The sequence below is a fragment of the Lemur catta genome, chromosome 8 (genome assembly GCF_020740605.2).
Source record: "Lemur catta isolate mLemCat1 chromosome 8, mLemCat1.pri, whole genome shotgun sequence".
Taxonomy (NCBI): domain Eukaryota; kingdom Metazoa; phylum Chordata; class Mammalia; order Primates; family Lemuridae; genus Lemur; species Lemur catta.
Window position 1 is genome coordinate 14,804,051 of NC_059135.1, and position 14,273 is coordinate 14,818,323.

General features: G+C 38.8%; 1 protein-coding gene across 2 annotated transcripts in view; it reads left to right on the plus strand.

Annotated features, from left to right (window-relative positions):
• Positions 1 to 14,273, plus strand: part of EPHA4 (EPH receptor A4) — a 137,456-nt gene that overhangs the window by 67,509 nt on the left and 55,674 nt on the right. For both annotated transcript variants that reach the window (XM_045560355.1, XM_045560356.1), the window contains exon 5: positions 11,721 to 12,059. In XM_045560355.1, the coding sequence (XP_045416311.1) occupies positions 11,721 to 12,059 (339 nt within the window). The remainder of the gene's footprint in view (positions 1 to 11,720; positions 12,060 to 14,273) is intronic.

The window sequence follows — 14,273 nt, forward strand, 5'->3', positions numbered from 1 at the left end:
TGTAAAATCAGGTTTTTGTTCACTTGGAGAACGATTAGACCAGGTGAATACTAGTAGCACTGGCTAATTTAGAAGGAAACGCCTAGGAAATTCACACCATCTACATTGCTGGAGGACTTGAGAGAATTCAGAGTGAATAAAGTTTATCTTTGAGAGTACTTTTGATGGAGACTGTGGTCGGGTTAACATAAATGTCTGCCTGTGAGACGTACTCAGATGTTTCCATGGAAGCCTCGTTTGAGTGTTTCCCAGAAAACAGCCCATACCTGTTCGGGATAGGGCTTTTAGAACAATGCCCCTTAAACATTGATGTGCATAAAAATCACCTAGGGATTAGGAGGACAGAGGTTAGGCTGAGGTTCTGCATTTCTAACAAGTTCTCTGGTGATGCTGAAGCTGCAGATGTGTCAACCAGTTTTAGGGACCAAGCAGGTGGATCCTCCATCTGATGGCTTGGCAGGAGATAGGCCATCCTCTTTTTCTATGCCTGTGACTTTCAGGTCTGTTCTTCAGCTCACTTGGTGACTCTTGAAAGATATTTCAAGAATTCTGAACATTCTCCATTCACGGAAATTAAATACATCATTTGTCTCCTACATGAAGAAAATCCAACCTGGGTGGCGTCACACAACCAAATGCACTCACTGTGGAATTTTTCTGGTTTATTTTTTTTTTGTTGTTGTTGTTGTTGTTGTTGTTGTTTTCTTCCAGAAGCCTAAGTTATTGTCAGAAAGTAGAAATATAAGTGTTCGCTTGAGACACTGTTATCAGTCAACAGGCTTTTCCGACAACATTGCCAACAGGACAGACACCAATACTTCAACACACTCAAGGATGCCATTTGAGCCCACGATGGAATTTCGATTTCATGAATCATCTCTTAACAGGAATTTTGATGTGACTTTTATTAATGAAATTAATGTCCTTTAACTCTGCAGATAACCAGCCTCTTCCTCTTTCTCCTTATGTTTCCCTTTCCCATTAGTCTGAAACGTAGTTGGGCAATCAGCCCTGTTGGGAGTGGTCACCTGCATGCCTGTGCAGGAGGACTTGTGAGCGCCTCGGTCAGTTAGTTGCTTGTTCGATGATTATAGTGAGAAAGGTCTTCTTTTCCCCCACTGAGAGGCTGAGCCAATACTACATTTAAGGTAACTTTTCAACGCTTTATTATCTTGCAAATTGCACTAGAAAAAAATGCCTTGTAAAGGTAGTACCTTGGCCTTGTATATCTAGAAAAACATAGCTAATTTGTTATTTTGCCACCTTTACTCCTGAGCACTATTGCCAGAGCGATTTTCCATATTTTTCAATTGGAAATCTGTCCTTGTGTGTTTGGTTGCTCTTTATTTAACTTGTTTGATGAAACTTATTAGAGCCTCGTGATTGGGAGCGCCCCCTAAATGAGAGATTATTATTTTAGATTGCCAACTTGAAGGGCCTTCACAAATCTGTCTCCAAGTAAATGGCCTTGAATAATCAGTCAGCTGTGCCAAACAAACAAAGAGTGATTGATTGATACTTAGACATGGCCTAAAATATTCCAAAATTGCAGCTTTTAAGACAATTTATACTAGAAGAGCTTAGAGCTAATGAGGGTAAATTCACCAAGATTCTAGGGTGAAAGATCTTGATTTGAAAAAGCTCTCTGCAGGTTTAGGTTATCAAGAAATCGAAATAGCCAAGTTCCAGACAACAAACATCACTTACTTTGTCTTTACATTTGCCTTTTCTAATTGAATTTAGTGTTCTGCTGTATTTCCTCCAGAAAGTGTATTGTTTTAAAATTACCATTTCAGTTCTATTACTCAGAGCCCTCACTTCTAATGCTTTCTGACAGTTATCAACATAATGAACCATAATGAAATGATGGGCAATCTTCAGTGGAAACCCAACGTCTATTCCACTGGTGCTGTGTGACTGTGTTGTTAAAATTTGAATGCAAATTAAAATAACATCGTCCTTACTTGTTTCCAAGGTCAGGAGAAGAGAGAGACTCTTTTCCTTTTTTTTTTTTTTTTAAGTGCTTTAATTTTGGGAATCTCACATCCATTTTCAAACAACCTCTTGAAGATGCTCCTGATGTTCAATTCGATTCTCTATCCCAAAGGTTTACATGCTTAACAGTCTGGCTAAGGGATTTGGGGAGGGAGATCTAGAGTGAGACTTTGATGTATAAACCATAGGATAAAAGGCATCTTCGGTTTCAAGTAAACTACACTTTTTCCCCACCTGAAAGCATATTTCTTTTTGCTTTAGAGCTGCAAGTAACTAATAATGTAATGATGGGGGAGAGGTACATTTCTATGAGATAGATCAGTGAGGCTGCAGTTGGCTCTAGTGAAAGACGAGTTAGTTAAAAAGGGAGAGCCAGAGCCAAAGATTCCCAAAGTGTCATTCATGAAAGTATTTCAGAGGATCCCTTGGTTGGTCTCTAAGCATTCCATTATCCATGCAATGCATCATTTTTATAAACATATTTTTACGAAAACTGTTGAATCTAAGATTTCCAGGGGAATTTCTTATTTCATGTCATTTATCAAATTTGCAATGTCATAGTGTAGTTTCATACCGCATTCCATTTGTCAGCAGATGAAAACGCAAATTGAGATACCAACTCCCCCATTGCCAGATTATGTGGTTGGTTTTTAGTTCAGAACATATGGTCCTGCTGCCTGTTAGTTGATAAGCTGGCTAATGTGTCTGTCCCCTGGACTGTACAAACTGATCAAAGCAACCAAAGACATTTTGACAAGTCACATGCAGCCTTCCACCGAGGCTGCTTCTTTACTTAGATCTCAATAGTTCTAGTTTGACATTAGTTAGTGAGTAAACCACATCCTCGTTTCTTTCTTTCGGATTGCCTGTCAGAATTTTAAGTACTAGTAGGAAAAAATACCTTCTGGAGAACCAAGTACATGATTCTTTCTTGAAGACAATTAGAGATACAGGGAGAAAAGTCCCCAGCTGAGCTTCATGGAAGGCACTAGATGGACACCAGGCTGATCACTTGTCATTGGTTATTTGCAAAATTTTAAAAACTTCATGATATTTCATAAAGATTTGGTATCCTCTCATTGAATTTGTTTTCCAGAAACAATGCTGTTTTAGCCTCCTCTTTCCTCTTCAACCTACTTCTCCTTTTATAGGGGTAAATAATCCAATGTGGATTCAACTGGAAAATGCGTAGGTTTGGGGAACACTAATGTATGCCCAAGTGAGAGGCTTGAATAATCTGCCGGTGCCATTTAGCCAGGTTATTACAATGTTTCTACCGCCATGAATAATTAAGAGTGGCTTGTCATCCACCGAGCCCCATCATTTCTGGACGGCGTTTTTGACACTATTCATGGAAGTCATACAGTGGATTTTCACAGCATGCTTCTATGAAACACAGTCAATTATACATATTTTTTGAGATCCCCTGGGGTGAGAACTGGCTATCTTCTTTGCTATCGGCATTCAGATTTTTCTCTCATAGTTGACTCCACATATTATCTAAAACCCAGCAAAAGATGAGCTCAGGAAAGAGTCTGTTGCAGAGGTATAATTGCCCCTTGCCCTGCTCCTGTGATCTCCCACCCAGAAAATGAACCTTTAACAGAAACTCCTAACTACCCTCTTGCATAGAAGGTAGGAACCAGGCAGAGAGGACAACCCAGCTAGGAAAGAGCACCATCCCGGAGGTAACGCTAGCCAGTCATCTTTATCATAAAGGGAGGGGAAGTTAAGAGAAATTGAACTCTGGGGTAAACTGAGAAAGTTTCCCCTCTGTTCCAAAAAAGAATTCATAGTTATGCTTCATTATTTTCTTTAAGTCATTTATATCTCTGTGAAGAGGGGAGGGATTGTTTAGCCTTGGAGTTAGGATTTCTGACCATAGCTTTGCACGTATTGGCTGTGTTAATTTGAGTGAGTTGCTTAACTTTTATTATCTTAGTTTTTGGTCATCAGATTGCTGGTAACAAGTACTTTCCTGTCAGATTTTATGATGGGGATTAAATAAGATAAAGTATGAAAAACTGCTTTGTGAGAGATGTAAATGAATTTACAGGCTAGCTAATTCTAAAGTAAAATACTCAATCCTACTTTTCTTGGTCTTTTATATTGCAGCTTTCTCATATATCACTGAGAACTTACTTTATAAAATACTTCAGCCATAAGCTAGTTATCCTAATATAAAGAAATGAAACCCCTAATTAATCCAGTAAAGAAAAGCCAAAAAAAAATACTGGACAGGAAAATGGAAAAATAGATATACCAGAAAAATAGGTGATGGGAAAATCTCTGCAAGAAGTTAACCTCTATAGAAAGCCAAGAAGTTTTCATGGCAGCACCAAGTGATTGATGCATCCAAATGGTTCTGTTTCTAAATAATGGACAGCTAGCTCTGTTTGGCTTTATTCATTGTTAAAAGCCATAAATCGCCATGATAAAAGGTTATGCACTGTTCATATATCTCAGAAGAGGTGTCCCTGAACAGCAGTCTTTATGTAAACTAACCCACTGTAGCAAGGGCTGAGAGAAAGCAATTAGTGGTAGCAAAGTATACAACTGTCCAGGGAAGCATGGGCTCTATTTCAGAGTCAAAACTTACGCACCCCAGTTGTTTACTCTGCCTTACAACCTGTCTTTCAGCTGGAGAGAGATTAACAAGAAAGGCTTATCTGAAGGGTTGAAGGGTTTTACAGCTAAGACACTGAAGTATTATTGACAGTCCAAAAGTTGTACATGATTAATGAAACCTTATGAAATGGATCCAGAGACCCAAGGTGCTGCTTCCTCGGAAGACAAGTGTTGTACTGGTTACCTTGGCATTTTAGTGAGGTGACAGTAACACTGAAAGCAATTGATCGTGTAAGAGTTACGTTTCTGCTCATGGTCTTGGGGGATGCTCCTTTCCACATCCAGAATTAATTTCATGGCTCGGGCATTGAATTTTAAAATGGTGATTAAAAATCAGTTAAGTATTAAAAGTCTGTGTGAGCTCTGGAAAGCACTCTATCACATGAGGCCAGCAACCTTGGTTTTTCTGTCAACTATCTCATTGCCCTGGTTGCAGACTTTTTTTTTTTTTTTCCACATTTCAGCATGTGATCGCCTTTTCTTTTTCTTTCTTTATTGTTGTTGTTGTTATTATTGTGTTGCTTGGTTTTTCATGCACAAGTGCTATGACTGAGGTTTCTGATGAGTGAGCTGGACTGGGCTCTAACGAACCATCATCCATTCATGTATTCATTCAGCAGATACTTACTGAGCATCCGTTAGATGCCAGACATTGTTCTAAGGGCTGGGGATATTCTCTTGAACCAGAAGGAAAAAGATTCCTCTTCTCCTGGAGCTCATGTTCTAATGGAAATGCAAATAACAAACAAATAAGCAAAATAATTCAAGATTCTCACAAGTAGGAAATTTTTTTAAAAAAGTGATGTGATGGGGTGCATTGGGACAGGGCAGGGGAAGATTACAGTTTATATGGAGTAGTCAGAAATGAGAAGGTGAGACCCGGGGGATAAGGAATCAGCTAATCAAAGAGCCAGGGGTGAGAATTCCAGGCAGAGCTAGCAAGTCCAAAGTATTTGAGTTGCACATTTCAAGTTTTGCTAACAATTTGAGTTTTAAACTTATCTTATTTTTTTCCCTCGGCCTTGGAGTCTGCTAGCACTTTAATTCCAGTTGTTTTAAGAAATAGAATTTTCAGGTGTTTATGGCATGTTATACCGTCTGTCCACATATATTTAAACTCTTTGACAGAACACATTTCTGCAAGACCCACTTTTAAATGCAATTATCATAGCAGCTTTCCATCTTTTCCTAAAGTTCCAGTTGCTTCCTATGAGAATGAAGGTGCATTTTCTCTAACTTGTGGGGGTGGGGTGGAATGCACGGGCTGCAGTTATCTTTGCCTGGATTTTTCATAGAATGGTTTATATCAAACTTAGTAGTTCACACTGGAGACATTTATGACTTTAGGTTCAGTGTTGGCTCATGGTTTTTAAATGATGTTATTAAGGCTTATACAGATTTCACGTGGATATGTAAATATTGGGTTATCCTAAAGGGGCTGTTTTAAATACTGACATAAGCTACTAAGTGTGTTCTCTAAACTACTCAGGAATTAAATTTTAGTCTAATCCATGGGAGGAAAGAATTAAGATGTGTGAAATTACTGGAATTTTTTTTTTATGCTTGGAATATTGCCCTTCTTAAATGTCACATTCAATGAATTTCTCCAGATAGCGTGTGGTTCATTTTCAGAAGCTGGTCTTTTTTCAGAGAAGAGCACATGATAGGTTAAGGAAGATCAAGACTCCTTTTATAATATAACATGATATGATGTGATATTTTATGATATGGTATGATAGTCCTTTGCATCTACTATAACTTGGCTATAGTTTTTTGGGAGCTTCCTACTATCAAACTCCTGTCAACTGAATGCAAGGTGACATCCCCTAGAAAATAATAATTACACTTTGTAGCACCTTACACCAGTACCTGCTGTGTGATGCAGGAAGTATTTCTCACCAATGAAGTGAATGGATGTTCATTAGATTTACCAACAATGACAAGAAACGCAGTGTCCATTTCTTTCTGAGCAATGAGAAACTCAAGAAATAGTCCATATTTCACATATTTTATTCCTTCCTTAGTCAATGCAGGTAGATATAACTTGGGCCTTAGAAGCCAGGGTTGTTACCTGGGCTGTATAAATGTGTTAGGCTGTGCAGCCTAACATATTTAATTAATCAGGGGTTCCTGGACTGTGCCTTTAGATAGGCTCCAGGTGTGCTTTAAGTCCTCCCTAGAATTGTGGGTGAAATTCTGAGGGTGCCTGAGAGCATCTTCCTAGGAAGAAGGTACATTGTTGTCATCACATTCTCAACTGTTAATTTCAACTGCCTCCTATCTTTGCAAATAAAGTTTTATTGGAACACAGCCATGCCCATTTGTTTAGGTATTGTCTGTGGCTGCTTTGGAGATACAATGCCAGAGCTGAGTAGTTGCTACAGAGACCAGATGGCCCATAAAGCCTAAAATATTTACTTTCTGGCTAGATAGTAAAATTTCTTTACAGAGAAATTATGCTGACTCCTGCTCTAAAGATTCATAAACTAAAGATTATTGCATTTGACTTTTGTTTCTGGTAGTACAGCTGTTATCTGTGCCACTAAACTATATTAAAAATGTGAAGGACAGTCTAAATATAAAAACTTTAAAATAGTTTCATGTGCTAAGCCTGATTCTTGCAGAGAGGCAGTGAGAGACAATCCTGGGCTTATATGTGAATTTCATGGGAGGTTTATAAATATAACCAAAAATATAAAGGAAGGAACATTTAGTTTTCCTTAAATACATGTTAGCATATGATTAATTTATGTTTGAAAATGTCTTTTTGGTTAAAAAATAAAATTAATGGAAAAAGCTGTAGTTCTATAAAGGCTAACAAGGAAAATGTGAGCCTATCTTTGGAAATGTTAAAATTAATTTTCTTCTGAGGTAAAGTTTTGCCCAGGTTCATGCCTGAATAAATTATTACCAAAAATCAAGGTGGAAAGAAAAAATGGTAAAAACCAATACCAACTTGAAAAACTTTATTTGTTAGAGCCCATGTTTTAAATTCCCAGCCATGATGGTTGGTTCGGCAGCTATAAAAACAGGATGGAGCAGGGTGCTTGCCCTTACATCCATTGCACACATAATCCATATTTAGTTCCCTTCCATTTCTTCCCTTCCCCTATGTTCCCTACCCCTTCCTTCAACTCTCCAGGAAACTACCAGGAAAGTATCAAAATGAATTAGAATATTTTTCCCTCTCTTCCTTAGAACAGATGACAAACACTAGACACTCAAATAATATTTGATGACTAAATGAATAACTCCACAGTCCTTCCCAGCAGAAGTAACCAGTAATATTTGATATACAGTGGCCCTTCCTGCTTTTTCCAAGGTAATTGTAAACTATGAAAAAAGGGGAACTTGAATTAAAGTGGTTACATTGAGATGCTCCTTTACAGCCTTAATGCTAATGAATCTGTATGTGAAAAGCTGACTGGTACAGCTTTAGCTCTGAGAAGGCTCCATCAATTCACATACCTCAAAACACTGCAGTTATGTGAGTGTAGAATGCAATAAAGACTTTGTTAGTTTCCTGTTCATTCATTCATTCATTCCTTGACTAATCCAACGTTTAGTGAGCTTGCTCTGAACTAGGAACCATGGTAGCCCCTGGGAAATGATGAAGACATCAGTTCTCTTGATGAGCACTTAGACTGGTGATAGAAACCCACGTGGAATGGGTTTTTGATTAGCAAGATAACATTACATATTACAGACTAAGTAGAAAATAGAAATAAAGAGCTGAAATGTGGGGGACAGTACCATAAGCAGGATTTGCTGCCAGTTCTATATTCAGGCTTAGTAGTGGATATTTCTGAAAAGCATTAAACCTTGCCATTCCCAATGACCCTCCAGCTACCTGATGTTAGTGTGTGCTTAGTAAGGGAAGATGTAGATGTGGGGATAGAAAATTAGAACAAGTAGTAAGTACAGTTATCCCTCTCTGTTATAAACCTCATATTTGTAATTGGAGATGTCCTTGTAGGTGGGCATATATCTGATGAGAAAAGCAATCTCTGTGTCGGAAATTTAATTGTTCCTAAATATCCAGATCTGATACCTAAATAAATGGAAGAGAAAATAATCTAAGGGTTAAGTTTTTTTCCTTCTGGATGCCTTGTATTTATTGACAGAGAGCTCATGGTATTTAGAATGCCTGTTTTTTCTTCTTTTTAGCCAACTCTGCAGGTAATTGTTTTAAGGTGCTGCTGTTAAGTATAACTGTGGGCCCAGGTTAGCTTTTGGCTGTATTCAAGTCCATATTTTTTTTTTCATTGTCTTGAGAAGAAATTGCTTTCTTTTCTGAGAATGACATGGGTCTACCCTTTAAATGGAAAACACATTTGTTATCTATTATCTTTTAATTGGTGAGAGTTAAAAAAAAGAAACCACAATATCACAAACACAACACAATTATCATTATGATTTTAATTTGTCAAGCATGCGTCCTTTCCCAGGCCTTTGCAGGCCAATGTTATAATCATACTGGGTGGATATTTCTATATGTCATTTCCCCCTCTATCATATGACTTTGTCATAATTCAGTTTCTAGGCTGCTACTATGTGCCCACATAACCATCACTCTATGATAGCAAGACATAAAACCTATGTAGTTCAGTTCCCCAAACTGTTCATGGGGCAACATTGAACTTGAGCTTGTCTCGTTCTCAATCTTCCCTCGAGCATCAAGCTCAGAGCCTTCTACGAGAATCTCTGCCCAAAGGAAGAAGGCTGTTCCAGGTTGGCACTTTTTTTCGTGCCAGCTCTGCATTTTGAGATCCTCCAGCATCTTTGTATTTTTTTTTCCATGTGGCGGTGTTATGTCTCTGAGTCCTGTGACCATTTAGTTTTCTGCTCCATTTCTTCTCTGTTTAGACACTGCCATGCCCCGTCCTACATACTAATTACTGACTTTTTGCTTCTGCAGTGCTTGATTCATTGTGTCACATTTTCCCATGCGAAAGTGGACCAGGAACCTTGGCCAGGAGGTTAATGGATTTCAGAGTCACTCTTATTTAACCCTGGAAGTCACAACAAAATAAGAACCAGTGGCTGACCCATTTTATAATATAACCAAGCTATGGTCAGCCTCAGCGGCACACTGGCCATGGGTCCATGTGGTGGCAGGCACTGCAGAAGGGAAACAGGCATGACACCCACTCCCTGGCCTACCTTGCTTCTCAGACGCCGGCTGAAATTTTTGGTTTTGTTGTCGTGATATCTTTTGTGGGGAATACATGGTGGACTAGAAATAACCCCAAATGGCAGATAGTACTTTTGGATTTTAGTCAAATTCTGACACTAATTAGATTGCCTGAACTTTCAGTACGAGCAGATCCACTTTCCACATCTCAGTTTCCTCTTCTGTAAAATGAGGGTGTTTGACCAAATGATTGTAATGTCCAATGTGGTTCTTAGACTCTGTCATTTTAAATAACTCCATTCATTTATTCAAAAATCATTTATTCATTTATTCATCCTTATTAGATTCCAGTCACTGTGCTAAGGACCATAAATAAATACAATTTTGAGATCTAAACAAGAAAGGAATTTACATTTTCTTTCCGAGGACTTCTGTAAGATAATCTCACCTTAAATACAAATTTTACAACACTTTCATAAAATTTTTGTTTTTTTTTTCCTCTAAGTTTTGCAGGATGGGGAGCCAATCTTAATGCTAAGAGAGGTTGTTGGTAATTAATTAGTCCCAAGGGAAGATTGGGAGGGCCTGTTTACTTTGTTAAAATAAAGTCTCCAATAAGCTGTATGAAGAGTAAAGGAGAGGGAATTACCCTTACTAAATGTTACCACCAAAAAATCCTTTGGCCATTAACCACCACAAGCTAAGTAATAAATATTGACTCTGACTCCTTACTTACAGGTTACCTCTTCCAATTCTCCAGCCTCTCTGGAACGGTGGCTGACTAGGTAAAGCTCTCCCAAGTCATGCAGGCATCTAGTTAACTTCCTTTTCCTGAGGAACAAGTACAAAGTTGCTTCAAAGCAGTCATTCCAAATACATCATCAATAGCATACCTAACAGTGATCAAGAAACCTCAAATTTTCATCAAAACTTATTTCGGTTCATCTTTTGGAAGACCAAAATGGGGAAAAAAGAAAGAGCTTCCCGGTTGTCACCTTGAGTAAATATTTCTCATTAGAGTGCAGTAGGTGTCTTTTAAACCTTTGGAACTGGCTCGGACCAAGAAAATTCCCTCTCCCTTCTCCCAGCCCGATTCTTCTACTTGAAGGCAGTTCCTGTCACAACTTCTTGGCATATAAAGTCTAATCTCCAGCAAGAAGCAAAGGGTTCATCGTGGCCTCTAGTCTGATTTTTTATTATTATTTTTAAACCAACCATTACGTTGTTAGGCATCAGTTCTGTTTCATAACAACCACTGCTATCATTCACATTTCAGAAACTCTTTGATGTTGGTGGGAAGGAGCCTGTTGAAGGGTGGGGCGGGGGGTATCTGGTAGCCTTGAACAATCTCCTTGCCTAGTTTTAAGTTCCCTCAACAGCTGTATCTTTGACATCTCTGCAACCATGTTGAACCAGTTCCTACTAATTGCCCATAAACAGCTTAGCCCTCAGCGGCCGTGTTGAACTGCAGAGGCATATCTACACAGTTCTGTTAATTTTATTTGCGATTGATGACATGCTGTCCCTAGGAATTATAATTTATCTGCAGAAGTGATGTATAACTATTAATTTGCCAGAGTCTCACAACAGCCCTGGGAACTAGAATCACATTCGTTTTTCAGATGATAAGATGGAGACTAGATAAGTTATATTTTCCTTCCACTTCAGAGGGAAAGTCTGGGCTTGCAGCCCATTTTCTGTAGAGTTGCTTCATATCTCGGAGTGGCAGTGGATGCTGGGTGTTTTGTTTTTTTGGACAGGAATGAGAATGACACTCATGTACAGCCTTCTATCATATTGTTCTTTTAAAAGATCTTCCTTGCTGGCTTGGTTTGCTTTTTTGCTTTCTTTGCCAAATGGGTCCACTTTACTTCCTGGAGCTGCAGAGAATAATATAAACTCTGAGAGATTCCAAAAGGATATTTCAGTTCTTGGTGTGACCATATGGTTTTCTTTTCTCCAGGCCCACCATCTGCTCCCCTCAACTTGATTTCAAATGTCAACGAGACGTCAGTGAACTTGGAATGGAGCAGTCCTCAGAACACAGGTGGTCGCCAGGACATTTCCTACAACGTGGTATGCAAGAAATGTGGAGCTGGTGACCCCAGCAAGTGCCGGCCCTGCGGAAGTGGGGTCCACTACACCCCACAGCAGAATGGCCTGAAGACCACCAGAGTCTCCATCACGGATCTCCTAGCTCATACCAATTACACATTTGAAATCTGGGCAGTGAATGGAGTGTCCAAGTACAACCCCAGTCCGGACCAGTCAGTGTCTGTCACTGTGACAACAAACCAAGCAGGTAGGAATCAGGACCACTGTATTGTATGATCTGGATGTGTGCAGAGAAAAAGCTTATAGTGATAACCGTGAATGGTATTAAAGTTCTTCCACTGCGGTAGAATCGATTGAATCTGGGAGCTGTGTTATAATATAACAGATACTTAGGACATTTATTCATTCAGCGTATATTTTTTTTTTTGGACTTCAGCTGCATAGCATGCCCTGTACTAGGTGATAAAGATAATGTGAAGACTAAGACAGTATCTGATTGAAAGGGGATGACACTCCAGTGGCTGAGTCATTTGAAGCTAGATTTCTCTCTCTCTCTGTCTTTTTTTTTTTTAATTTGTTTTTTATTTCACCATATCACAGGTGTACAAATGTTTAGGTTACATATATTGCCTTTGCCCTGCCCAAGTCAGAGCTTCAAGCATGTCTATCCCCCAGACAGTGAGCACTACGCTCATTAGGTGTGAATATACCCATCCCCTCCTCCCCCCTCCCACCTGCCAACACCCGATGAATGTTACTACTATATGTGCACATATGTGTTCATCAGTTAATGCCAATTTGATGGTGAGTACATGTGTTGTTTGTTTTTCTATTCTTGTGATACTTCACTTAGTAGAATGGACTCCAGCTAGTACGGGATTCATATCTGCCATTTTAATCAGAATATCCATGGCTGGACATCAGAGAATTTACAGATTATGTAGGATTATAAAATTGATTTTTACCAATACAGAATACTGTATTAGTAATTGCTGTATTTTCTAACAAAAGCATTAGCAGTTATAGTTTTGATCTTGTTATTTAATGTAAAGTTTTCATGGACCTATGCTAGAATCATCACATAAATCTTTATGTGTGTGGTTAACGAAGTTTGTCTTAAGACAATACTACTTTTGCAGCTACTTTCACAGTTGAATCTACGATTGACGTGAGGGCTGGGGTGGAGGAGCAGTCTCCCTCAATTCCTACATCACTTCCTTCTAATTCAGATGACTAGAAAACATTTTCTGTTCATGAAGTATTTCTGCTGAGTTAACCACAGAACTGTCACAAAATCTTGAATATCAAATATTTCCAAAATGTAGATTTGTACGCTCTGGCTCCCGACTCACTCATCTGTATTCCTTCCCCGAAAAAGTTCCCGCCCCGCCAGGAGTTTTACATTGCCAGCTCCCTGTTATTTCTGGAGAGTTATAGAGGAACAGGAAAAAAGGACTGTGGCTTACCCTTTTGTGAGGCTCTTAGGATAGCAAACATCGCCGGAAAAGGATTATAAATTGCTAACAATCCTATCACCTCTTACTGCACTTTTCTCTTAAATGAATGTTTCAGTAAGTGCACTCAATAGTTAAGTAAAATATCTTTACTAATTGATCCTCTAGTGAAAAGTATTCCAGCATCCCAATCCAAAGCCATTATTTTTCCATTTCCCCCTGAACTTTCTAGAATAAATAAAAAGTTAAGACTTGGGGAAGATTTTGAATGGAGGCTAAAATGGCAAATCTTACTGGAATGCATCTTCAGCTCTACAAATGTGAATGGTCTTCTAAAATATGTAGTATGGACAGGTCATCCTGTTAGGCTTTTGTCTTTCATGTCCATACTTTTAGATTGTGAACACTGTTAGTGGTGGTTAGTTTTATATTTCTACATAGAATAGTATGATTTAGGAATTTTCTATAGTGACACAAATGCTCTGATTGCCAATGTTTTATTAGTTTTCTTTTGGAAGAACACAATGGAAATATTGCACACAGATCCTGGAAACATGCATGGGTGCCACTGGTCTCTCTCAGTTAGGAGACAATGTAATGCAGAATGATCTCTGCAGCCCCCAGAGAATCTGGTTTACGACCCAGTCAATATTCCTACATTCAACCCCCTTATACCTTTTTGGCTATTCTCAAACATATCACTACATCGTGTTCTTAACTAAATTAAAACTAGAAATGGACCCTTTGAGCCTCAGCTGTACAAGGTGAAATCATTCTCTTTGGCAGAGAAAAGCCTATGGGAGAAGTGCTGGGGACAGGCTTGGCTCCCACAGATTTGGGGGAGACTTCTATGACCTTCTTATACTTAGGGTTTTGAGCCAAGAAATTATGTCAACACCTACCAGGACAAAAGGTCCAAAGAACACAAAGAAGACATACTTAAAATCCTGCAAAAGAAGAAAATGTGCAAAACCATTGCTAGAGAAGGCAAAAAAAGTCAGTTTTAT